Source organism: Cardiocondyla obscurior, linkage group LG18, assembly GCF_019399895.1.
Source record: "Cardiocondyla obscurior isolate alpha-2009 linkage group LG18, Cobs3.1, whole genome shotgun sequence".
Taxonomy (NCBI): domain Eukaryota; kingdom Metazoa; phylum Arthropoda; class Insecta; order Hymenoptera; family Formicidae; genus Cardiocondyla; species Cardiocondyla obscurior.
In genome coordinates, this window is record NC_091881.1 from 4,724,765 (window position 1) to 4,748,794 (window position 24,030).

The 24,030-nt window shown below is 36.7% G+C and overlaps 4 protein-coding genes across 5 annotated transcripts; 2 read left to right on the top strand and 2 right to left on the bottom strand.

Moving 5' to 3' along the window:
• Positions 1–145: 145 nt before the first annotated feature.
• On the top strand, positions 146–1,934 carry LOC139109794 (CCA tRNA nucleotidyltransferase 1, mitochondrial). Its single transcript, XM_070669125.1, has 3 exons — positions 146–278; positions 413–1,017; positions 1,137–1,934. Exons 1-3 carry the CDS (start codon positions 186–188, stop codon positions 1,921–1,923), a joined length of 1,485 nt encoding a protein of 494 aa, XP_070525226.1. The 5' UTR covers positions 146–185; the 3' UTR covers positions 1,924–1,934.
• Positions 1,935–2,077: 143 nt separating this feature from the next.
• Positions 2,078–8,487, bottom strand: Syngr (synaptogyrin). The gene is made up of 8 exons (XM_070669135.1): positions 7,931–8,487; positions 7,765–7,855; positions 7,358–7,585; positions 6,596–6,716; positions 5,848–6,071; positions 5,568–5,715; positions 5,112–5,437; positions 2,078–4,820 (listed from the first exon to the last, which is right to left on the bottom strand). Exons 1-7 carry the CDS (start codon positions 8,082–8,084, stop codon positions 5,240–5,242), a joined length of 1,164 nt encoding a protein of 387 aa, XP_070525236.1. The 5' UTR covers positions 8,085–8,487; the 3' UTR covers positions 2,078–4,820; positions 5,112–5,239.
• An 893-nt stretch (positions 8,488–9,380) lies between these two features.
• Positions 9,381–10,570, top strand: LOC139109800 (thioredoxin, mitochondrial). Its single transcript, XM_070669134.1, has 2 exons — positions 9,381–9,515; positions 9,680–10,570. The coding sequence occupies exon 2, from the start codon at positions 9,805–9,807 to the stop codon at positions 10,222–10,224; it is 420 nt and encodes a 139-aa protein (XP_070525235.1). The 5' UTR covers positions 9,381–9,515; positions 9,680–9,804; the 3' UTR covers positions 10,225–10,570.
• A 595-nt stretch (positions 10,571–11,165) lies between these two features.
• Pcx (pecanex) lies at positions 11,166–23,448 on the bottom strand. Of its 2 annotated transcripts, XM_070669119.1 has the most exons (16): positions 22,986–23,448; positions 22,358–22,604; positions 21,708–21,980; positions 21,236–21,594; positions 20,968–21,111; positions 20,610–20,857; positions 20,235–20,500; positions 20,046–20,114; positions 16,139–19,458; positions 15,485–15,946; positions 15,267–15,411; positions 14,916–15,174; positions 14,461–14,814; positions 14,264–14,376; positions 13,800–14,074; positions 11,166–13,626 (listed from the first exon to the last, which is right to left on the bottom strand). In XM_070669119.1, exons 1-16 carry the CDS (start codon positions 23,136–23,138, stop codon positions 13,345–13,347), a joined length of 6,969 nt encoding a protein of 2,322 aa, XP_070525220.1. In that variant the 5' UTR covers positions 23,139–23,448; the 3' UTR covers positions 11,166–13,344. The 2 variants fall into 2 exon arrangements, with proteins under 2 accessions (XP_070525220.1, XP_070525221.1); XM_070669120.1 differs by lacking the exon at positions 20,046–20,114.
• Positions 23,449–24,030: the final 582 nt, after the last annotated feature.

A 24,030-nucleotide genomic window follows, 5' to 3' on the forward strand; every position in this document is an offset into this window, starting at 1 on the left:
AACCGCGAAATAAAGAATAAACAAGCTGACAAATCTGTCAATTCCGGAGTTTCGCGATGACGAATCGTCTGAAATCGTCGAAAAAGTATCAGGAAGTATTAAGAACACAGATGGTGTAAGTTAATGACACGGCGAGAACCGTTGCCCGCCAACTTTGCCACTCGTGTACTCGTCGTGACACGTGTATGAATGGAAAAAACAAGCTAACGAATGCGAGCGCTATGTTAAATACATTAGCACGGCGAACTGGACATTTTTTTCGCCGCCAAATTGTAACCGTAAGTAGAACGATCGTATTTCTCGATACGTCTTCGAAGTAAGTTTGTTAGCAAGGTTATTAAACAGCAATACCGGCGATTGCTCCGGAATAAAGAGTATGGCACGGCGAAAGAAACAGTTGATTTCGTTACAGGTGAGAAAATACGGAGTAACGTCTCACGAGAAGGTTTGGAAGGCATCTAGAATGAGCGATGTGCCATTGTCGAGGATCGACCCGGTCGTCATGAAACTAGACAGCCCGGAGTTCCATTCCATCTTTACTCCGGAGCTCAAGGTTCTATCAGATCTGTTTAACAAGTATAACTACAAGCTGAGGATTGCTGGCGGCGCAGTGCGCGATATTCTGATGGGAAAGCAGCCGAAAGATCTCGACTTTGCAACTGACGCTACGCCGCAGCAGATGAAAGAAATGTTCACAAAAGAGGCGGTCAGAATGATCAATGAGAAGGGCGAGAAGCACGGAACGATCACGGCGAGAATAAACGATACCGAGAACTTCGAGATCACCACTCTGAGGATTGACATCCTCACCGATGGAAGGCATGCACAGGTGGAATTCACAAAAGACTGGAAGCTAGACGCTAATAGAAGAGATCTGACTATTAATTCTATGTTTCTCGATCTTGATGGCAAGGTGTACGATTACTTCTATGGATATGACGATTTGAAAAAGATGAGGGTGGTTTTTGTAGGCAATCCTAGTATTAGGATACAAGAAGATTATCTTAGAATCTTAAGGTAAGCTGTAGTATTATGAGATTTGTGAATTTATATTAATTATTGAATAAATTTCTTAATTATCATAATTATTATACTGATATATATATATTGAGTTTGTGTTGCTTAATTGTCGCCAGGTACTTTCGTTTTTATGGAAGAATAATGAACAGCCCAGATCAACACGACGAGACGACAATAAAAGCGTTGAAAGAAAATATCAATGGGCTGCAGCAAATATCGGGTGAAAGAATCTGGAGCGAATGGAATAAGATCCTAAGTGGTAATTTCGCTTTAGAATTGACGTTGAAACTACTCGAATGTGGAGGTGGTAAATACATTGGTCTACCCGAAGAACCCGACGTAGAAAATTTCCAAAAAGTTTATGAGCGCATGCAGTCGAACAATGTGACTTTAAAGCCTATATCTTTGATCGCGTCCATGCTGAAAAATAACCACGAGGTGTTAAAGTTACATGAAAGATTAAAATTGTCCAATTTTGATAGAGATCTAGGATTTTTCTTAGTGCAGCACAGAGAACAGGAACCCTGTGAACAGGTGTTAAAACCTTATCAAAAATTAATTCTTCTTCAGCAAGCAAAGAGCTATGATATTCTTCGAGATTATGCCAAGGAATTATTGAAATATCAAGGTGCAATACAGCTTTTAGACGAACTTGAACGATGGACAATTCCAAAATTTCCTGTCAGTGGCAGTATGTTAATTAACAACGTATCGAAGCAAAAAATGATCGGCAGCATCTTATTGGAACTGAAAAAAATTTGGATTGATGCAGATTTTAAGCTTACCAGTGAACAGCTTATGGACTATGTACCGAATATAATTAATGAATTAGAAGAAAAATTAAAAGAAAAAAAACCAACATTAGATGGAGAAAGAAAAAAGAAATTAAAAAAAATAAAGTAAATGTTGAAATACTTAAGTAGTTTTGTATACCTGTAACAAAGACTCATTACGCGACATTTACAGAATAGAAGTTTAATTAAATATTTAACTTTAATCGTATCTGTGATTTATATTACCTAATTATATCTTTCCGATAAATACCAAAAGAAACGCATTTTTATGTTGTGTTAGGCACTCAAAGATTTATTAAGAAATAAAATCCTGCATTTTTCTTTGCAAATTTTACAAGACGTGCTATATAATATATACAATCGTAGCAGATGTATAAATTTTTTGTAAAATATTAATTAACTGAAACGAAGGGTATGACATTCAATTTTGCACTCGCGTAACAAATCGCTAATAGCGTAATAAGTGACAATTAGTCAAAAATTACGTATTTTGCTTGTTCAAAAATGCGTTATTGTTGGAAATAATTGTTTGTTTTCGCTGCACTTCTGAAGAATATGTACTGATGCACATTAATGCATTAAATTAGAATATAAGAAAAAATATTTACTGTACTCTAATTTATTGCACTAATTCAGAAATGCAGCTAAACGTGGCAGACTTAATGTGTGCACGAGTATAAATAAACATACAATCTTACTTTTGAAATAGATCTTTTATGGTAGCTTGCACGTCTGTCAACGATGCTTGAACAGTTCAGTATACTTACTATTTGTGAAATAAATGTAAAAGAAAAATAATATCATATGTAATGTATTGTGAATTACACATTAACTTATTAAATTTGAAACAAATAACTGCAAACTGAGATTGCATAAAATAAATATATCGCTTAGCTGTCATACAATCATTTGGACTTGCATAAAAATAATCACTTATATGTATTTTGGCTATTTCAAGTTACATTATAGACTCCTAAACACTCAAATCTTTACAGACGCATACGCATTGCTACTGCATTAAATGCAATGCGATTAGATGTGTGTATATATGTGCATATATACACACACATGCGTTTTATGCGTGTATATATGTAAGTACAATAATACAACAGCTATTTAGTTATCGATATCCACATCTCAACACACGTTTTTATTCCTTTACAGTAGTACGTACGATACTTTTCGGTAGCATTACAGTTTTGCCGATACAATTATGTATGTATCTTACTTCCTTTAATTTCACAAACGCGAAATCGAAAGTATAATATTTTTCTTTTTCTTTCTTCTGGTAAAGATCGAAATTGTAGACTTTATTATTGTTTTAACCCTTCTTGGTGGACACAAGCTGTGCATTATCACACCATACTACCAGTCAACAATGTTATTAGCTATGTACTGAGAAGGGCTAAGATTTCAAAGAGATGAGATTAATTTTGAAAGCAGTATATATCTAAAAATCCCATCCCTTGAATATGCAATCTAACGATTAAATAAAATTAAAAAAAACAAAACTAAAATAACACAATACTGTACGTCAAAGAGATTTCTTTCTTATCACAATTAATCCTGCACGTTACAAGGGATAATATTTTTAGAACTGTCGAGAATACATATAATGATTATTATTGCGATTCACGTAATATTTTATACACAAGCTATATTTTCCAAATGATCAAGATACCTTATCATAGTATTTCTTTTTTTTTAAGAAAGTTACGCAAACTAGAAATATTGAAAACCTTAAGAAAATTAGAAATAGAAATATCTATACGAAAGATCTTTTTAAAGAAATAGAAATTGAAGAATATCTTTCAACTGTACAGTTTATACTTATTTCAAATATTTTCGAAGCACTAAATTACTGCATAATATTTATAATAGTGTTCACATTGTTAAAAACAACATATAATAAAAATTACTTCAACAAATGTTTTAAACCATGAATTTAAAATAATATAAATACTTGATAACGTATAATACTATTATTTTGCTTTAAATAAAATTTTCTGAAACTACGAATTAAAAATTGTTATTTTCTATTATTCGATGTAACGCGTTCCTTGAGGAAGCTTCAATTCAGAATTATTACATTTTTTTAAATAACGCTTACGTTTATTATTATCAAGTAATTTCATGTTTTTAGTAATGCAGGATTTATACATATTGAGATTTTATCCACCTTGCGTAATAAATAAAAATTATATATAATTAAATAAATAAATAATCTAACTAACTGAAGAAAATATATTCCTGAGATTCTATAAATATTTTTCGAAAAAAAAAAAAGATTTAACATAAGAATTTAATAAAACAAATATTTTTCCCTTTTAACTGTAATTTAGAAATTTTTTTCTTCTCATATTAATGATTTGTTAATTTATAGAGTTATGTATATATGAATTTATATTAATAAAAACTTTGGTTTGTTATTCATCACGACTTACAAGTGCAATTACATTTGCTAATGCTATCGTGTAAGGAATATTCCATTACCTTGCAACTGATGCAACAAGTAACTTAAGTAACTTAGATATTGTCTCACTAATATTAAAACACATGTTGACTTATTCGAAAACTTACTCATTTCAATCCTAGATTTTGTGTACATCGTTTAATACTAATTGCATAATGATGCAATGCATTATTACTGTTATATTTAAGTCGCGTTTATCATGAACACGTTACAACGTTAAAATATACGTAGCCTGTGCACATGTACTAATTCTTACTTATTTATTACGGAGCTTTGCTATAGTGTTTTTCATTATAAGATATATTTTACTTCCCACAGATAGTCACCATCGTAACGTATATCCAGGCGTATATGATTTCAAACACACCTAACGCTTTTTTGTGATATTGGGCGTATGGATAAGTGTAACTTACAAGTGGTCAACAATAAGAAGCACAGTTTAACAAATAACTTCCTTCTATATCTTGCCATGAAAACTTATTCTATGACCAACGCGTTGCCCAGCGACCTATCAGCGAATGAAGTTCTTTAGTCTGTAAAGAAAAATGCAATTTGATGTAATTACTAGACAAAATTTTATCGAAATATTTTTACATCGCGACGAAAAAAAATGTACACGCCGATAATTCTTGAATATCATCATTTTTTACGTACCTTGGCACATATTAGCCGGAACCAGAAATATATTTACTTTAATAAAAATCTTGTATCTTTATTATTTTAAAGATTAGTATCAATGCATTAAAAAGGCAGCTACACACGAGAATTTGTGAAGGTAACTAAAATATTAAAAAGATTGTCCATAATAAGGTTAAATTTTTTACCTTTAAGCAAAACAGGTGATGGAAAACAATATATCTTGTTCTGTAAAATTAGCCTAAATCATCTTCTTTCGTAAGTAGCTCGCTGTGCATCAATGGAAATACATTTTGGTATCAACTATGGATGACTTTTAGTAAGCTGGGGCTTGAAAGTCACCCATGCCCCGCTGTTGCTGTTGACCGAACGGCGGTTCTTGGTAAGCAGTATCAGTCGCGTCAGGGTAGCTTGTATATCCCGTACTACCGACAGGATCTGCCTCGTAACTTGGAGCGAATGCCGCGTCGGTACCTTGTTTAAATCTTTGAAACGCAAACCAGGCGCAGCCAGCCTGTAATAACGAAACTAAGTGTCAAACGGATTTACGGAAAATATCATTATTTACACCTATATAAAGAAAAACAAAGTAGATACGTTATTACTTCAATAAAACCTGTCGGGACAAATAAAATCCAACATACCCAAGTAAAGATGGAGAAGAATGAGAATGCGATAGCCGCTTGTACGTTATTCACGCCGTATCCGCCGGGTGGATTTGCAGAATTATTCCATGCATTTGTCAAGTAGCAGAATCCCACAAAATAGAGGAAAGACCAGAAACCCGAAAAACTATAATTATAATATATTATTTGTACATGTTTTATTAGAAAAATTTCAAAACACTTGACATCGTTTAAAACGATATCAAAAATACAATCCGATCAGCTGAATGATCAGATTATAAAAGAAAGCATAGCTCACCCCAAATCTATGAGAACAAAATGTTTCCTGGTTTTGACCGATGACATTTGTTCAAATAGGTATTCACCAGCAAGGAATCCGATACTAGCCAAAAACGCCAGTACACCAATACCAATTCCATAGTTGCACGCATTATTGTCCTCTTTGTAAAGACAAACCTCCTTCCCTTCTTTTGTAATATAGCCTTTGCTGCTTATACATCCAAAGACGATTATTGCAAATAGCTGGAAGCACAACATAAATTCTTTTATAGTGTACAGAGGGAAGAAAAAAAAAAAAAAAAGCAAATAAAGATACGTATAAAAAAAGGGTCTAGGGGCGTAAAGAAACCGAGGAAAGAATTCGTTTCATAGCTGATAGTCGAGGGAACAGAAGATGGGGAAGGGGCTGGCAAATTCAGCCCCGTGTTCTGCAAAATATGTCCGCCACGGGACAAGATTCGAACGAAAGACTCGTTCCATTAAATCGACGGATATCAAATCGGATCGTCGAGCACCATGGGGATCTACGGCGGTGTGTGCCATTGGAATTGGTGAAAAATCAATAGAACCCCATCGTGGGCGCGGTAGCGGGGAGGAGAGGGGAGAGGAAGGAGTTTTAAAATCAATGACTATCCGCGTTGAGAGCTCTCTTCCCCTCTCTCTCGCTCTTTCTCTGTCGCGTTACCGCGATCGTCGCGTTTCGCGTACATGTATCGGTCTGAGAGGACAGGCTGGCCAGCTGCGGGTGCTGATCGATGATGACTTACCAGGCACACCGCTCTCAGAATCACCTGCGGCCGTTGAACGAACGCAATCGGATCAAATGGGGCCCCGGCCTTTCCGCCACCGTACGCTCCGCCGTCCATCTTAGCGCGACTGAAGCGGAGATTTCAAAGCCCACACAACGATCGGGGCGCATGCGCATGCGTTCGACGGGGGGAGGGGGGTGTCCATGGTATGATCCGGAGAATCCGCCCCGCGCGTCCCCAAAATCTCCGCGAGCGCCCTCGGAATTTTTCTTGGTCGCAATTTGAAATTCCGATCGTGTTTCTTCTCGACTTTCCTTCTTATCGAAATTTATCCGCAACAACTTGCAGCTTCCATTCAATTTTGCAATATTGTATTATTATTTTATTGTTACAAATAATTATTAAATATAACATTAATATTTCTTTTTAAATTATATTATTAAAAATATGTCTTGTACTTTTTTTTTTTACGAAGTATATTTTAACAAGAGTTACAAAATACGTAGAAAAATTTTTGCTTCCATGTCTTGTAATTAAAAAAAAAAAAGTATACATACATTAAGGCTCTTAACAATCTATGAAACTGTTTATCTCCAAAATCTGCGTAGTAATATATACATTGCAATGCACGCTCCGCTAAACGGAATACTATATAAGGCGTAAGAATGCTTCCACCTTTTTTCGTAAGGCTGTAAAAAAAAAGAAATTTAATTTAAAAGTTTTTTTAAAAGTAGATGGGAACTTGGCATTTTTTAATAAAATCAGACATGTACCATAAGTATCACAGTTTCTAATTCTTTGAGTTTCAACTCAGCTTCATGGATTTCCTGAAGAGTTGCGTCAGTAACCATACACAAAATTTGAGATGCGCTCAAAGCCTTATCTGGCTCGACAAAAAAGTTATGTCTTTCCTTTTTCAGCTTCATTCTGCAGTATTTTACATAGTCTTGAATTATATTAAGCTGTCTCTCGCCCAGCTGTAGTATCTCTACTTTATCAAGTAATAATCTGTAAGAAAGAAGTAAGACTTCTCAGTCTCCACGTTTGTATTGGCAGTTTTCCTTTTACGTAAATGCCGATTGTCATAAGTTAAACAAGGTGTTTTGTTTAAGTTTTAATGACATTCTAAAAGGAAAGCAACCAAATTATATGTATGCCAAAATGCATTTTAAGTCATAATTTAATACTTGTAGTTAGATTCTGCTTTCACATGAGATACATTTTTCTTGGAGGTACACAGAGCATTGATTATGTTTTCCGCCTGATTATTATCGGCACCTAAAAGCAAATAAAAAAAATTAGTAAATTGTTGACAAAAAACAATGCAATTTTTCATGGAAAATAAGCGATTACCAAGATGTATAAAATCCTCTTTAGTTAATTTGCGCAACGCATCGGTTGATATGTCCCTCCTTTTAAACTCGTCTATTAAATCTTGCGCCCCTACACCGCGCAATAACACCTCGGTCTGCTTAGTGAATCCTTGAAAATCGATGTCCTTGCTCATCTTTCTCCAACGCGAAAAATATATTTACTCGAGAAAAACTGTTGGAGATATAAAATTGTGCATCTACGTTCCTTCTTTCCTGCTTGCTCCGTAACTCTCTTTCTTTTTTTCTTCAAAGGCTACCTTGCTTTCTAACACTGTCTAATTCCAAGGAAGAAACATAATCAAGCCAAGCATAACCTATAAGCCAGGTCCACTTCGGGGTGCAGTCAGTTCAGCTGAAAAGAATAAACCTCCTTCAGGACTTTCAGATCATTTCAGATCCCGGCATTTTCGGCGCAGGCGTCGGTTATACGGGTTGAGAGGTGGTGTGAGGCGCGTCAGCTGTAAGGTAACAGTTCTGTTCTACATATACATCAATATACGTATACATATATTTCTGTATCGTCCCTTTTAACAGGTCTCGTCCTAGATATTGCCAGATGCTCCGGCACTCCGCGCGGCTACAATCGACGCGTGAAATATGGCGAGACGCGCGCTATAAATGTACATACTCCCATTTTGACAGTGACGGTTCTCGTATCGCTCTCCCGTTCTCTCTTTCGGAGGAATGACAACCTTGATACTCGGCGTCGGCGTGGGATTATTCCTCATCCTCAGTCTGTGGGTGCTGGCCGCGCTGATATTCGTCGTGACGTTGCGCGTCGAACGGAGGTTCGGCTACTTCGCTATACTCCTCGCGAGCGCGGTCACAATTGTCCTTATCAGCGTGCCGCGCGCATCAGAGAATCCCATTCCTGCAAGCAAGGTACGATTAGAAGAAAATCGAAGGGATTAGCTTTGAATGTTGGATCTTTCGGAAAGATATTTTTCCCTTTCCTCTTCCTTCTACCTTTCTCTCTTGGTCTATCTCTCTCTTTCTTTCTCTGATATTTTAAATTGCACATTTATTAATAAGTGTGACCTATTACTTATTTTATAAAAGTATTTTCTTATTCTGAATAAAATTGTTACATTTTTATTAAAAAAAAAAAAAAGTACAGTTAAAATGAGTGAATAATGTAATCGGGGAGCTTTTCAAGCTAATTAAATTGATTTCATTGATTAATGTATGCGTCGATCTATAATTCGGAAAAGGTACTCTTGCAAAGTTCGACATTTTTAGCTTTATTTCTTATTCACGCGCTTAGCTCAACTTTAAAAATAAATTATTTTAATTAGTTTTTAGGATCAACTTAGTGTAACAAAGTCAAACGAGATTATCTACATTTTAAACAATTATATAATTGATTATTTGCAGCATGTCTAAATAAATATCTTTTTATAGGTATACGATCGACTTTTTATCTGGCGAGTAATACTTCTGATCCTGCTGCTTGCCTCATCTGTACTCTCTCTTGTGGGATATATTAAATTCGGACTAGTAGAACCTGTTAGACCGATAAGGGTACCTAGTTGGGTGTATACTATGCTCTAAGTGTATTCTTTTCGGTACGTTTTAAATCATAATGTAGCAAAAATATTATTAGAAATAAAATTAAAATACAATTAAAGTAAAATTAATTTATGACATTAGATAGAAAATGTTTCTCATGTAAATATTTACTGCATCATGATATGTGATCGATTATCATAATTTTCTTTTTTTTTTTTAGGTACTGTGGACAAACATAAAAATGGTCAATATGTGCAAAACTTAATTTATAAAAAATTAATCTTTTGCATAACATAGCCGTTAGTTGCTTATCTATATTATAAATTATATTATAAAGAAAAAAAGATGTTGTGCGGTATAAGAAATTGCATACCGTCTGTAGTGAGGAGTTTTTCATTATTTCGCCAAAATAATAAACGATACGAAATAAATAATAATAGTGAGTTTGTGAACAAAGTAATGAACGGAACCGTGCCGGTTATAGTCAATTTTCATGCGGATTGGTGCGATCCGTGTAAGATATTGACACCTAAGTTAATAGAACTTATAGAGCCTATGGATAAGTTAGATCTGGCCATAGTCGACGTAGAAGAAAATCCTGAATTGGTGCACGCTTTTGAGGTAAAAGCCGTACCCGCGGTAATAGCGATTTCAAACGGCTTGGTCGTAGATAAATTTATTGGCTTAGTCAATAATGAAATGATAGAAAGTTTAATACAAAAGCTAACGCACGAAGGACCAAAAAGTGACGATGCGGAATCATAGCCGTGATAGCAAAGAATTATGTAATTTACACTTCATGCTCCTACTTCTCTCTATCAACTAAATGTATTTTCATATTTGTAGAGAGAAAAAAAAAGAGAGAACGCAACACTTTAAAGCTACTTCGTCCAATAATTATGGCCTTTTTTTATCTAATCATACTCAGATAAGCACCGTGTAAAAATCCGAGATATATATGTTGTAAAATGGCAATATAATATTAATTTAATAACGAAGCTAATGTATATATAAATATTCATCTGTTAATGTCCAGATTATATATTATATTAAAATATTTATACTTCTATATAGATATTCTATAATACAGAGAGCTTGTTTAACAACTATATTTAACAATCTATATTCTTGAATCGACCAAAACGATATTAGAAATTCTCTTTCAGATATTTGAAAGAAATGCAAGAGAAGATTCCTATTATAGAAAAAAAATATTAAAAAAAAAAAAAAGTATTGTAGAATCTGCAAAGCCTGGGTAAATTTGTTTGTATAAAACACTTGTGATATATATCTTTTAGATATGACTTTTTTCAATATATCCTCGAGATAGCTGTTTTCATATCTTTACTTAACATTTATATAAGTGTCATATAAATTTGTAGAAATCACCCGACAATTAAACCATTAACGAATTATGTGCAATAATGATAAATTTTCAAAGCGATACGAATTGCATTATTTTAGATAATACATTTTTTTAAATACATTTTATACACATATACATATATTTATATATATATATATATTTTGTGTAATTTAATTTTATTTAATATTCAATAGATAATTTGTACGCTAATCTCTTAAATTGTACAAAAAGTATATATTAATTTCGGTAAGTTGTTCAAGAAGTTGAAGGACAGTTACTTTAACAATTAAATTGCGTGTGTATCTTCGTAGCGATGCGGCCAAGATAAATCATTATCTAATCAGATTTCAATTTCTCGTTTATTGTTGATCATCGTGTACAATCAGTGTACGAAAGTACTGTCCATTAAAGATATAGTAGGCCAGAGATATAATAGATTATTACTCCACGTAAACTCTCTGGTGAAAGAGCACCCTTTTTCCCTCTTCCCTCCTGAGTCCCATCTTTCGGCAGCAAGCGATACGTAAACGAGTTACTAACAATTAAAAGACTAGTCGTAATCTTTTCATCATCAGTCAGGTGTTTTTTAAGACACCATGATAAGGCAATGCTGTGATTCTGTGGTTACTTGCAAAAAAAATAATTATTTTATTTCTTTGCCAAATATAGATGTATAGAAATACATATACATATATATTTTTTTTTTTTTCTATATGGCAACGAACAAACATCAAGTGTTCCAAATTTTTATAATTTTTGCAAGCAACCAGGCATTTTTCTTTATTAATTTATTCTTTTTACTTAAATAACCAGTAACTACGTCTCCATCTTTAATCTTTATAACATTTATAGTGAAACAAGTAAAGCAGTAATTAATTTATAGAGATTTTATATACAAAATTAGAAGAGAGAAAAAGAGGAGAAAAACAAAAATGATTTGTCACTTTCTCCTAAAGATAACATTATAGACACTTCATTGCCTGACAGAGCATTATCAGCTCATTCGATATTCTCAACGTAAATCTAACAAGAATGTTCCTCACATAAATGCACTGTTGACTAATGATCCTGCACGTAATTAAGTAAAGCACAAGTTCGAACTTTTGTGCACGAACACAGACGTCGCAGTGAACAAGATAGTATCGCTACTTTAATTGTTCAACGTACGCGGATATGTTCTGCCTTTGAGCGGCCTCGTGGTTCCGCAAAATTATAAGTAGAATAGATCCCAATTACTTCGAACGATATCGATATTTGCGATAATATGTCGTACGACTATATATTTACAACTTATCTACATCGCTTGTTTTCTTTTTTTTTAAAAAAAGAGAATCGTAACAAAATGTAGAAAAACATGAAGAATACTTTTATATACAATTATTCTATCGATGTCGCTTGTTGTACTCCCTGCGGTACGATCTATACAGCAACAGTACGGTTAAAGAGAATTTATATATAATATACATTATTACACATGCTTGTAAGTAATACACTGCTCGACGATTCTTTACCATTTCACTCAACCGCCAAAAATATATACTGCTTTTATATTATAGAGCAGCAATCATCGACACATTTATATTACAGATTAGTGGAAGAGGAACGCGCCCAGACGCTACTTTTTCTTTCATTAGTCTAATAAATAATTTCGATATTATTGGGCAACAAGTAACATCTGTTCCGTCCCGTGAATAAACTAATTTATCATCATATTATAATATACAAGTATATATGGTACAACATAATACAATTCGATTTGCATTGAATAACTTGGCAATTTGGCGTTTTTACCTTCTTATGCATCTCACGAGAAATAACAATATATGTATCTGTGATACTTACAAAGTGATAAAATATTCTTATATATATTTCTCTGTCTCCTCTCTTTATACAGTCTACAACTTTTGTATATATCTTTGTTTCGCGTCGAAGTGTCCGAAAAGCGAAACCATAATAATTCAACGACAATCAAGAGGCAAAGAACGGGTCATTAAATCCGACGAGAAATATAATCGAATCATATTTGTGTAAATTTTCTAAGTACAATATTAACATAAACGTTAATGTAATCGAAAGAATGTAGAATGATAATAAGACACGGAGGAAGTTTCAATTTAATAATGAAACAAATGAAAAATATTGCGGACTCCATGATGCTTTAAAAAAAAAAAAAAAAACAAATGTTTAACTTTGCGATTGTAATGATAAATTGTGTCAATTTAGATAAGTATAATAATGGTCTCGTGTAATGATTGAGCATGTCGTTGAACCGAATTCTTCCCTTTGAATTACGTGCTAATGACGATTATTGACTTTGTCAAGTAGATAGGTAACTAGCGTTCGATATCACATTGTTATGATATCATAGATTAATTTTGCATGGTGTTAGGCAGTCTCGAGCAAGAGTCGGACTGTTGCTGCGCCGCAGTTGACGCGTATACGCTACCGCAAGTCTGCAGGTTAGCAGAACAAGCGTACAAAAACGATGATTGTATCGCGTTATCCGATTCATATATGTGCTAAACCTCCGCCCCCAAATCTCGCACACCTTGCTCGGCTATCGGCACGTACTTGTCCTCGATTTTCACAAGCAGAATTACTTTGTCGACGTGCGACCGTCGATTAGGATCGCGATGATTCGGCGACCAACGATGAACCACACAACCCTCCATACCTCGCTCCGGTACCCAATGCTGCCAGCCGGAGCGACCACCTTGCTGTCGCATCCTTTCGTCCGGCCAAATTACATCTATACGTCGGCCCAAATTAATAGCGTCGTATACTTGATTAGGATCCATAATCTGTTCAAAGAAATAATAAGATAAAGCACTGAAACGAGTGTGTAAACTCGTAAACTTTTCTTTTTTTTAATTTGATAATTAATTGAATTAATATAAATAAAGGAACGACTTTCGAACAATTTATGACAAAAATTTATGTGAAATTATTATGCGTGCTGTACTACGACACTTACGCGAACTCTTTGAAAAACTTCCTCTTTTTCTAGCTTACTAGAGAAACTCGTTTCGCTCTTTGTTTCCATTTTGATATCGTTACTACTCAGCAATCCGGCTAAACTGGCGAGTGTCGAGCTGGTCGGCTTTCCGACGGACGCTAGCGAACCTCTGTTACCACTAAGAGAGCCAGTATTTGCACGACCTAGGGAACCCCGACCAGTTGAACCGCCGATCTGACACCCAGACTCCATCGACTGAGAACCAGAAGTGTTGTGACCCGATTGAGCGTAACCTACAAATTATTTAATGATTTATTGCAGCAATATAATTATTTAAAAAAATTAATATATTGTTTATATTAAAAAGAAAAGAAGAGATTAAACTCTTATTTTGCATTTTTTATCCTATATTTTTTTCACATAACTTATTTAAGTTATTAAATGTATCGTATTTATTTAATTAAATAAATATCTGTAAATACCAGAAATTATATTGTACGTAGTCATTGCGTATACTCCGTCATTTCCGAAACCACCGTCATCTTGGGAACCAGTACCGCCGGAGGAACAACCTTGACCACATCTTCTTCTTATTCTAGAAATAAATAAAATTTTATTTAAAAGTAATCTCTCAAATATATACGTGTTTAACATAAGATGTCAGATAAAAAATATTTACCTCCTCCATAATTTCAACACGGTGCTTTTTATGGTGCCGAATGTTAATGGTCCTCCGATAATCGAGCATAATTGTTCGTTGGTCTCAGCGTAGCTAGTTGTCAAAGGGGAAACATAAATCGGATATCCTATCGGCTGGTCGCAAGAACTATTAATTATATTCCTCAGAGCCTGCTTGGCGTTCTGTATCGAGCCACGCTCCGGATTTCTGTTTCTCAAGTATACTAGCTCTTGTTGCTGGCCAGCCCACAGTCCACGGACACATTCGCGATTCATTTTAATTACTCGAAAGCTTAAGTATCGTTTGTTAAGCATTATCACTTTATACTCATCTATGCCGTCGTCAAGTACGTGTCTAAAAAAATTACACATATTTATCTAAATTGCTATCTATTTTAAAATTAGCTACTTTAATTATGTTTTTTATTTATTTATTTTTATTTTTTTTATACAAACCTGAGCGCCAGCAAACTAGGCGCGCCACTCAAAACAGCATTTCTCCAAAGAGGATCCGCTTCGTGACTGATGACGAGATTCTGATCGTGATTGTCAATGGCCTCGAAAAGTGCCGCTGATTCGATATACTGTTCTGGACTCATAAAGTGGTCCTGATGCAGTTTTAAGGCCATTCTTATTCCTTTTGCAACTACGCTGCGTAACAAATCGACATCATGCAACACCCATTCGTCACGAACTGATGTTATCCGAAAGTCTCCTGTTATCGAATACATCTAAATATTATACTCAAGAGAAAAATATAAAATAATAGATATATATATATATAAATTAATACAAAATTATTTGTACCTTTAAACAAAGCGTGTAATCCATAGAGAAAAAATTCCACGTTTGATAATGTATTATGAGATGCAGCACCTAATACACGTCTTCCCAGCAGACTTAACGAGAGACACAAAGACACGAGATACGAATCGCGTGTTCTATCTAACGACTGCAAAATATAATAGTATTGTAAAATAATTTGCAGAGAGAAAAAATAATTTTAAAAGCTACGAATATATTACCTTGTCTTGTTTACCAGCGCAATATTGTATCCAATCGAGATAAACGTTGCAGAAATTACTTCGCGTGATACCGCTCGCTCGAAAATCAAAATCTTCGTCGATCTTTACGTTGAAGACGGGATCGAGATCAACGAAGTTTTTGTCGAGCGTTGGCTTTAACGCCTCGATGATATCCGGATTTTCCAGCCACTGCTTCAGCTTGGGCGATTTGACGGCGTAAAAAACGATGCTCTTGACATAGTAAGTCACTAATACTTTACGGAACTCAAACACTTGTAGCATAGAGCCCGCCGAGTTGTCGGAGATTGAGTATCCCTCAAGTACATATTTGGCGCTTGCGACTTCCCAGGCGAGCCAGCGTTGGCTGAAGGCTGCGTTTACACTAAGGACATTTGACAGATGACCCATTTCGCAACAGCAGCAATTGTCGTTGTCTTCGATACCTTCTGAAATTGCTTCTACCTGAAGAGATAAAGAAAACTTATTTAATTAATATATTATTATTATTCTATTTTTATTATATACTATCTATTATTAATAGATAATTAATAATTATCTATTAATAATTCTATTAATAGAATTATTAATAGAATAGTAATAATAAATAATAAAAAATAAAGAATAAAGAAAGCAACGATGTAATATATTGCGTACCTCTCTTTGCTGGCAGTACGTTCCTCGAAATTCGAGACCTCTCAACTGGAACGTCACCAGTCCATTACCTAATTGAACTATGTGCACTAGGCAATTCAAATAATCCGACGCAAGTAGAAAGCAATCGCCCTGCTCGACGTTTCCCCATCGGCCGAGTGCGAGATCGCCACACAAGCTATGCTGGAGGGAGCGCGTAAGTTGTTCGTAAAATATCGAGTTGAGATTGTTGTCGTCGGCGCCTAAATTGCGCTCTAAATGCGAGGACATGCGCGTGTTGGAGTGATCTACTCTTCTGGTCTTGTAGTCTCTTTCCCAGAATTTAACGGGGCGCACGTAAGAAGAAATAAAAATTGCACTGCCGAGAAGTGGATTCAAGGGTGTGCTGAGCATCGCCGAGATGCCGGCTTGGAGAAATAGCATCGCCGAATGCGGCACGGAAAAAGGTTGAGCGAACGCGTGGAACGCGCTGCCCCAGGTGATCTGCCAGGGTGCGATGTACGTGACGACGAAGCGGATCTTGAGTAATAGCTCGTAGATTTTGGCAAATGCAATTCCCGTGACGAAGTAGTCCATTAAGAAGGTCTCGCTCAAATTACTGAAATCAAGCTGGAAGAAAAGCACTGAGAAAATGAGAACGAGATAGCGCGTGGACGGGTCCGAGTAGGCCGACCTGAGCGATTTGAGGCCGCACACGACGACGATAAGCGCACCCACGCTCTCTCCGAACTTGTCCGAGATCTTCGACGAACACTCGGTGAGCGCACCCAGAAAAACCACCGGGTAGAGAACGTTCCGCTCGAGAAAACACAGGCACACGTAAGCTTTTTCGAACCACATGATCCTCACTGGCTCGCGTACTTCAAACTGTGCGTGCTCATGACTACGTAGCACTGGTCTCGAAAGGCACAGCCACGGGAGCTGCTTTCGCAGCTGCGGCACGATGTAATGCAGAAGAAAACCAAGGCAGCTCACGCTACTCCATAGTATTGGATTAAGTTCCGGTTGCAGGGCGGTGAACACTGTCGTGCGATGAATTCCAAACGACAAGGTACCAATTACCGCGCACACGATTAGATCGTTCTTCAGCCTAGAATTCACTGTTGACCGCAACTTCTCCGGCAGAGGGTCTATCAACTCGGTATCCGACATTTGCTCGCCCACCTTGATTTTCACGTCTTTCTTCCTACCGGACGTCTTGCTCTTTGCCTCCTTGTAACTCGCGGCCACATTATCAGGCTGCGGTGACGACGACGAGGTATTTTCAATTATTTTCGCTTCCTTCTCTTCCGTAGTATATCTATCTCCTATTTCTGGTGGCCACAGATTTGTCTTGAGAATGTCCCATATCACGGTAGGATCCGATGAAGATCGACTCAGATGATAGGAAATTGCTACGAGTAGACCGACAAATATAGAGAACAGAATGTGCTGCGAAGATTTCGGCTCGAGCAGGGCACCATAGGCAAATCCGTAGAGTATGAGTACTGCAACCACGCTGCGGCACAGACAGTATACAGATGATACCAGGCTGGTCGTCGCGTTACCGCCAAACAGGTGGATATCCAGGTGTTCACAAATGTACATGAGAAACGTGTTAATTTGTGGAAAGAGCCCTAACGAGAATACAATCGGAAAACACAGCAGGAATATTAATAGAACGTTTCGCACTTGAAGTATGAGATCGTAATCTGCAACGCGCAATCCGTACACTCGAAAATCCGATGATTTAAAGTTTCTAAGTGTCTCGTTAAATATTAAAATCAGGCTCGAACACAGAATGTAATACGCGGGTCTGGAGAACACTATAATACGGTTGAAGCCGTGCGTAGGTGACGCAGCGTCGGGCTGGACCGACTTCAGAAGCGAATATTGGCAGCCAGCCGTCACAAAGCAGAATATGAACGCGAAGATGTCCCGATAGAAACCCTGTTGAAGCAATAGGAGACCCAGTCCTGCAACCGCGCCCGCCAAAAACGTAGAAACAATGGTCTCGAATACAGTCAAATTGCGATCTAGTAAAGCCAGCAAGGCGAGACGGTCGAAGCGTATCTTGATGTGAGGTAGCTTGCCAATTTTCCATTTATAATAATGCCTAGTTTGCTTGGACTTAGAATCGGAGCCATCTAAGCCGTCGACAAAGCGATTCCATGACAAACTGGTATTTATGTCGGGTTCCTGACATTGTACGGGCAACGTTAGCATTGGCATGCGGCCGTTGAGATCAGATTGATACTGATTTAGATTCAGATTACCCAGTAGATTCTGCAGTCTGCGATTTCTGTCGGCCATCGAGTCCGAACGTGCGATTAGCGTGTGATGAAACTGCTCGCGCTCCGAGTTTTCGCCAATTGTGCATTGATTCGAGCTGCCTGACGAAAGTAAATTTGATGGCGGTGAACTTTGCGTCTTGGTCTGATTACTTGCTGGACTCGATAATACCGGTGGCGTGTCAATTATCACTGTCAAACCGGCGGAATTAAGTGATAAACTGCTGTAACTATTACTCAACGAGTCTGCGAGCTCCCAATTACCATCATAATGCATACTTTGGTTGAGTTGTTGGCGTAACAGAGTGTTCAATAATTTTTCGTTGTGCGGGTTGGTGGGTATCTGCGTCGCTGTCGCTGTCGCTGTCGCTGCCGCGGCAGCGGCGGCCATATCCAGACCTTTCTCGTCAAATGTGTAAGCCAAAAAATGGCCATTATCGTCACGAAAGTAGTGCACCGCTCCTTCCGAGGTATCATTTTGATTCGTAGCTAGATGACATTCCCCGCTTGAAATTAAACCAAACAACGCAGTCAATGGCACGACGTTATCGTCGCGATTGGCAATATTGCGCGACCTGGCGCGGTGAGCTCTATGACGTTTTAATCGTCTGTATCTAGTCTGAAAAGTTCGCTTCTCGGAATTTCGAAGACGCAAATCAGATGACGTGGTGCCAGGCTGACCGGGCAGATCTCGACCGGTATTCAATAACGCAGCTAATAATGGAGACGCTGGACTTGGCAGCAACGTGCTCAGTTCGTTGTTCGAACCGCTTGTTTGTTCAAATTTACCATCCCGCCTTCTGGTTTTTTTTCGTCGCACTTCAATGTAACGTTTCAGATTTTCCCGCGGTTGTTCCACACTTGACACGATGCTGTCGTCCGCGGGGTCCGACGCGGCAGGTTTTGGACGGCTATTCTTCGGGATCGCCCCCTGATGACGCTTAACGGTGTTATCCACTTCTAGTTGTGGTAATAAATTCCGCTTTACCTCGTTCTCGATACTAAGGGTCGTTGTACTGGACGATCCTGAATCGGGTTCTTTAGAATGAAGATCTACGAAAATAGCATACAATCATAATTATTATCTTCCATCGATTTTAAGTTAATCAACGCTAAAACAAATCAATGATGTTTGAGCTCTTATTTATCAAAACCGTGTGGTGAATTGAGTCATGCGCGAAGCTGGGTGAAGCGATCCGTATTAAGTAAGTTCTTCACGAGCAATAAATATAGGCTCGAGAAATTTTTATTTAATAGTTTTAAAATACGTAAATGCTGAATTAATTTTAAAATATTTTTTAAATTATTTTATTAAATTATTTTATTAAAAAAAAGAAACAGAACTAACTTAATTTTAAGCTAGCCCACTTCGTTCTCATTATAAATCAAGTTTTCTGCTAAACTATTCGAGTATTAAATTTTAGAATATAACATTTAATTGGCATTTAATTAATAATTTTTGTTAATAAGCCTATATTTATTGCTTGTAAAAGGCCTTCTTTAATAGGAGTGGTGAAGCGCTAAATGTGCGATAAAATTATTTGCCAATTGAATATCGTATTAAAATTTTTTTTTTTTTTTACTTATTAGGGATCTCTCGAACATAATAAGATTCTAACTTTATAGTGCGTCCAACTTACAATCTGTACTAGCCGTCTGTAGGCTTTCTGACGTATCCGTATCATCAGAGCGAGTAAAAGTCCAAAATACTGGCAGCACGAATTAGAAAAACGTAACAATATAAGCTAGCAGATAGCGAAAAATAATTCGACCAAATCACTTTTTACCTACAAAAAAGATCGATACGTTTTCGTGTTTTTAAAACTTACTCGTACTTGTCCACGGCTCCACTGAACAGTCCCCACTCTCAAATAGCCAATCTATTCCGACTATACTTCCCGAGTTGAGTGGATCTTCCGTGTTTTTAGATTTATCCCGCCGTTTCTTTTTACTTTTTTTACTGTCCGAAAATTCATTGCCACTTTGATTAGAGTTGCTGTATCTCCTTTTCACTCTTCTCGCCTTTGATTTACTGTTTAGTAAAGCATCTCGGGAATTTGCCGAATTACTATCTATTCCATTATCGTCGTTAAATCTAAAAGACAGTAATATCAATATAAAATTGTATATTGCTATTTAATAAAAAAAAAAAAAAAGAAAATAGAATGTATATAAAAATTATATTTATCGGTACACATTAGTACCTTGAGAATCTGTCTTCAAACCTGCCGGCGCTAAGACTTCTGTCTCGATTAGACGTAGCACTAGCGTCACTTATGGTTTTTCGCGTCAATAATGGACTGTAGGAGTCACATAAGCTAAATTCTTCTGAACTTTCGTTAGCAAACTGTTCATCGCTCTGTTCCGCTATCGGGTAAACTATTTCGGATCCAAAACTAAGGTACGGTAAGAGCTGTAGTTGATTTCTCTTCAGTGTGTTTTGTGGTAAGACCTTTAATTTTAATTTTTTTTTGTTTAATTTTATTTTCACAATGCAAACGTGTATTGTTTTTAAGGAAAAATATTTATAATAAAATATATTGTAAAATAACTTGCTTGTACCTTTTTGGTATTAATTGTTTCAAGACTTTGAGGATGAAGAGGCAGGTTATTGTCGTCGGTGCTATTTACATTTTTACTGGCAGCGCCAATTGTCTCAAGACTTTGTGGATGTACCAGTTGCTGATGAGGTTTCTTGGTAATAACCTTAACATTTAAGATAAACGAAAACTTTTTTTTAGTGCTTGCTAAGAACAAGGCATTTAGCAGTACCAAAATTATTTACATTTTGCTATTCGACTGTCGGATTTATAGCTAGTTGGAAATTTACCTCTAACGATTGCGGATGAGATGAGATCTTATTGTTGTCCGCATCCCCCTTTTTTGATATGATTTCTAAGCTCTGCGGATGATCATTCGACAAACGTGCTTTGGGTATAGAATTGGAATCAAGCCTTCGGACGCTCCGATTAAACATCCAATATGGGTAATCGTCGCCGATATGACGGTGATTCGTCAATTCTAATGAACTGGTCTGTTTTATTTGGCTCTCAGATCCCGTTTTGCCGAGATTGCTTTGTTTCGAGTGCCGATTTCGAGTTTCCTTGGAAGAATGCCGATGTAATTTATGTGAACCCGATCGATCTTCCTCTGCGATCACTACACACTTTTGCCGTTTTAATTTCCATTCTGTGCATAAAATTACTTGTGTAAAATATTAATTACACTAATCAGATTTTTATTTCAATGTTTGCATATATAAACACACACATATATGTATTATAATTTAATATTCAACTTACCATTTATAATATTCTTCGAACGTGGCTCGTGATACTGTGCAGAAACTAATTCAGCTTCGTGTACATTGATGCTTGTTATTGGTTTAAGTTGTTGGGCCTCTTCCGAGCTTTCCGAGCTATTTTTTCTATGTATTTCTACTTTTAAATCTATAGTCGAACTAGCTTTATCCCGAGTATATTCAGAAGTTATACTATCTGCGTCGGAATTTTGTATATTTGGTTCAATGAACGAGTTACGTGACGAACATTCTACAGGCGGGGTATCAGTTTTGCCTAGAAACAAATCGTAAAAATTAAAAAGATATTCTCATGCAAAGTGATATATCACATAATATAAAATTAATTAGAAAAAAATAATTTTCATAAAAAAATATTCGAAAATTGTAATTATAAATAAAAATCTTTTTTTAATAAAATAAATACCACTTTGTTATAATTTTATCTGTCTAATAAATTAAACACAATCACATAGATATTCAATAAAATTTAAGGAACAACACATATTATTCAGAATACATAATTACTGTATAAAATAAATCAGTCTTATTATTGTTCTCAATAAAACATAATAAATTAAAATAAATATAGTATAGTACTTTGCCAGGTAATTTAATTTAAAGATTAATTTATCATTAAATAGGACAACATACCGTTCAAAACTTGTAATTCTATGCCATGACTGGTCTGATCTTGCGATTGTTCTCTAGATTTATTATGGCTTGCCCATTTCTTTTCACCCTCCGACTTTTGTTGGCTGATGGCTTCATTAGGTTCCTCCAAACATTCCGTGGTATCATAAACACAGTGCAAAGCATGGTTTACGCACTTAATCGTTCCAAAAATGGCAACAAACGACGAGCAATACGCCAGCCAGACGTACGACGTGGGAGGAAAGTACTGAAACACAAAAATTACTTTCAACCGACCTGTTTTGCGAGCGCTGCAAAGATAGTAATATAATTGCACGCAAATGAAAAAAAAATAAAAATAAAAAAAACAGCAATGTAAACATCAGAGAAAGGTCTCGATCGCGACATGTTTCTCACGAAAGTGGCGCAGAACTTAACATAAATTTTTCACGCTAAAAACCGTTGTAACCTTGCCGTGTGACGTTGACGTCACTTTAACGGATTTCGTGGGAGTGCAAAGTACAGCCTTGAAAGAAAGAAAAAAAAGAAACTAAGAAATAAAAAAAGAATTAATAATAATAAAAGGGGGGAGGGAGAGGAAATGTAGAAAAAAAAGCAGTATCGTCCGTCTTTCTCTCCCCTTTCTCACCAGGTAGATTGTGAACGGCAGGCAAAGCAGAAACAGCCAGACGTAGAGGTGAAACGTGTTGGAGAAGACGTCGAGATGCGGATCATAAAACCAGCCGCCTGTCAGGCTCGCCCAGACGCCCTGCCTCAGGATCTCCAGCGTTTGCGAACCCATGCTGCCAGTGGCCGAGGCGATCGAGCTGCCTCACCATCTTCTCATAACGTCTTAACGCCCGACAAGCCTGTTCGCTGCGATCGCACGCGGCGCCGTCAGCTCTTCGGCACGACCAGACGCGCTAAGTGCGGCCAGACGACGTTGCATTTTATTTTTGTGTTCCCCGTTTAATCGATGGATCTCTGGCGCACACACGACTCGATCGAGCCACCGCACCACACACACGCCAGACGCAACCACCACCGATTGACAGATTGGCACGGATACCACCTACACCGCCTACACCTGTCTCCAACTCTGATCACCGACGTCGCCGAGAACCTCCCCCTTCTCTGACCCCCGTGCCTATACAACGGCACACGAGCTCACGAGTCGCGTATCATTAGCTAAGAGCAAGAGAGGAAACTAAACGCGACCGCGACATTTTCGACGACTACGTTCACGCGGCAGCTCGACGGGTCAGCGTAAGAGAGCTTTAAGGCGGAAGGAATTAACCAATCGCATTTGATCATTCTCTTGAGACTTCGACGTTATTGGCTGTAGGTTAGAAAGTGTTTGCCTGACATATAAAATACCGGCTTATTGACTATTTTAATTATAAATGGTTCTTTTTTTACGCTTTGTCTCGTATATTTCCGATACAAAACGGACGTTTTGAATCTGTCGGAGATAATATTTAAATAATTATATCCGACGTTAGCCCGAGTCTATATGCAAGGTGTCAAGTTAGGTTAAGTTAAACCGTCGATTTAATTTCTTAATTACTCTAATTTATAATTACTTTTCTTTTTGTTTGGTTTGCAAGTTTTTTTTCTATATTATAATTTCTATTGAAATTCAACGTCGGCTAAAGATTGCTTAAACTCTTAAAAAACGAAGTAATAATTAATTA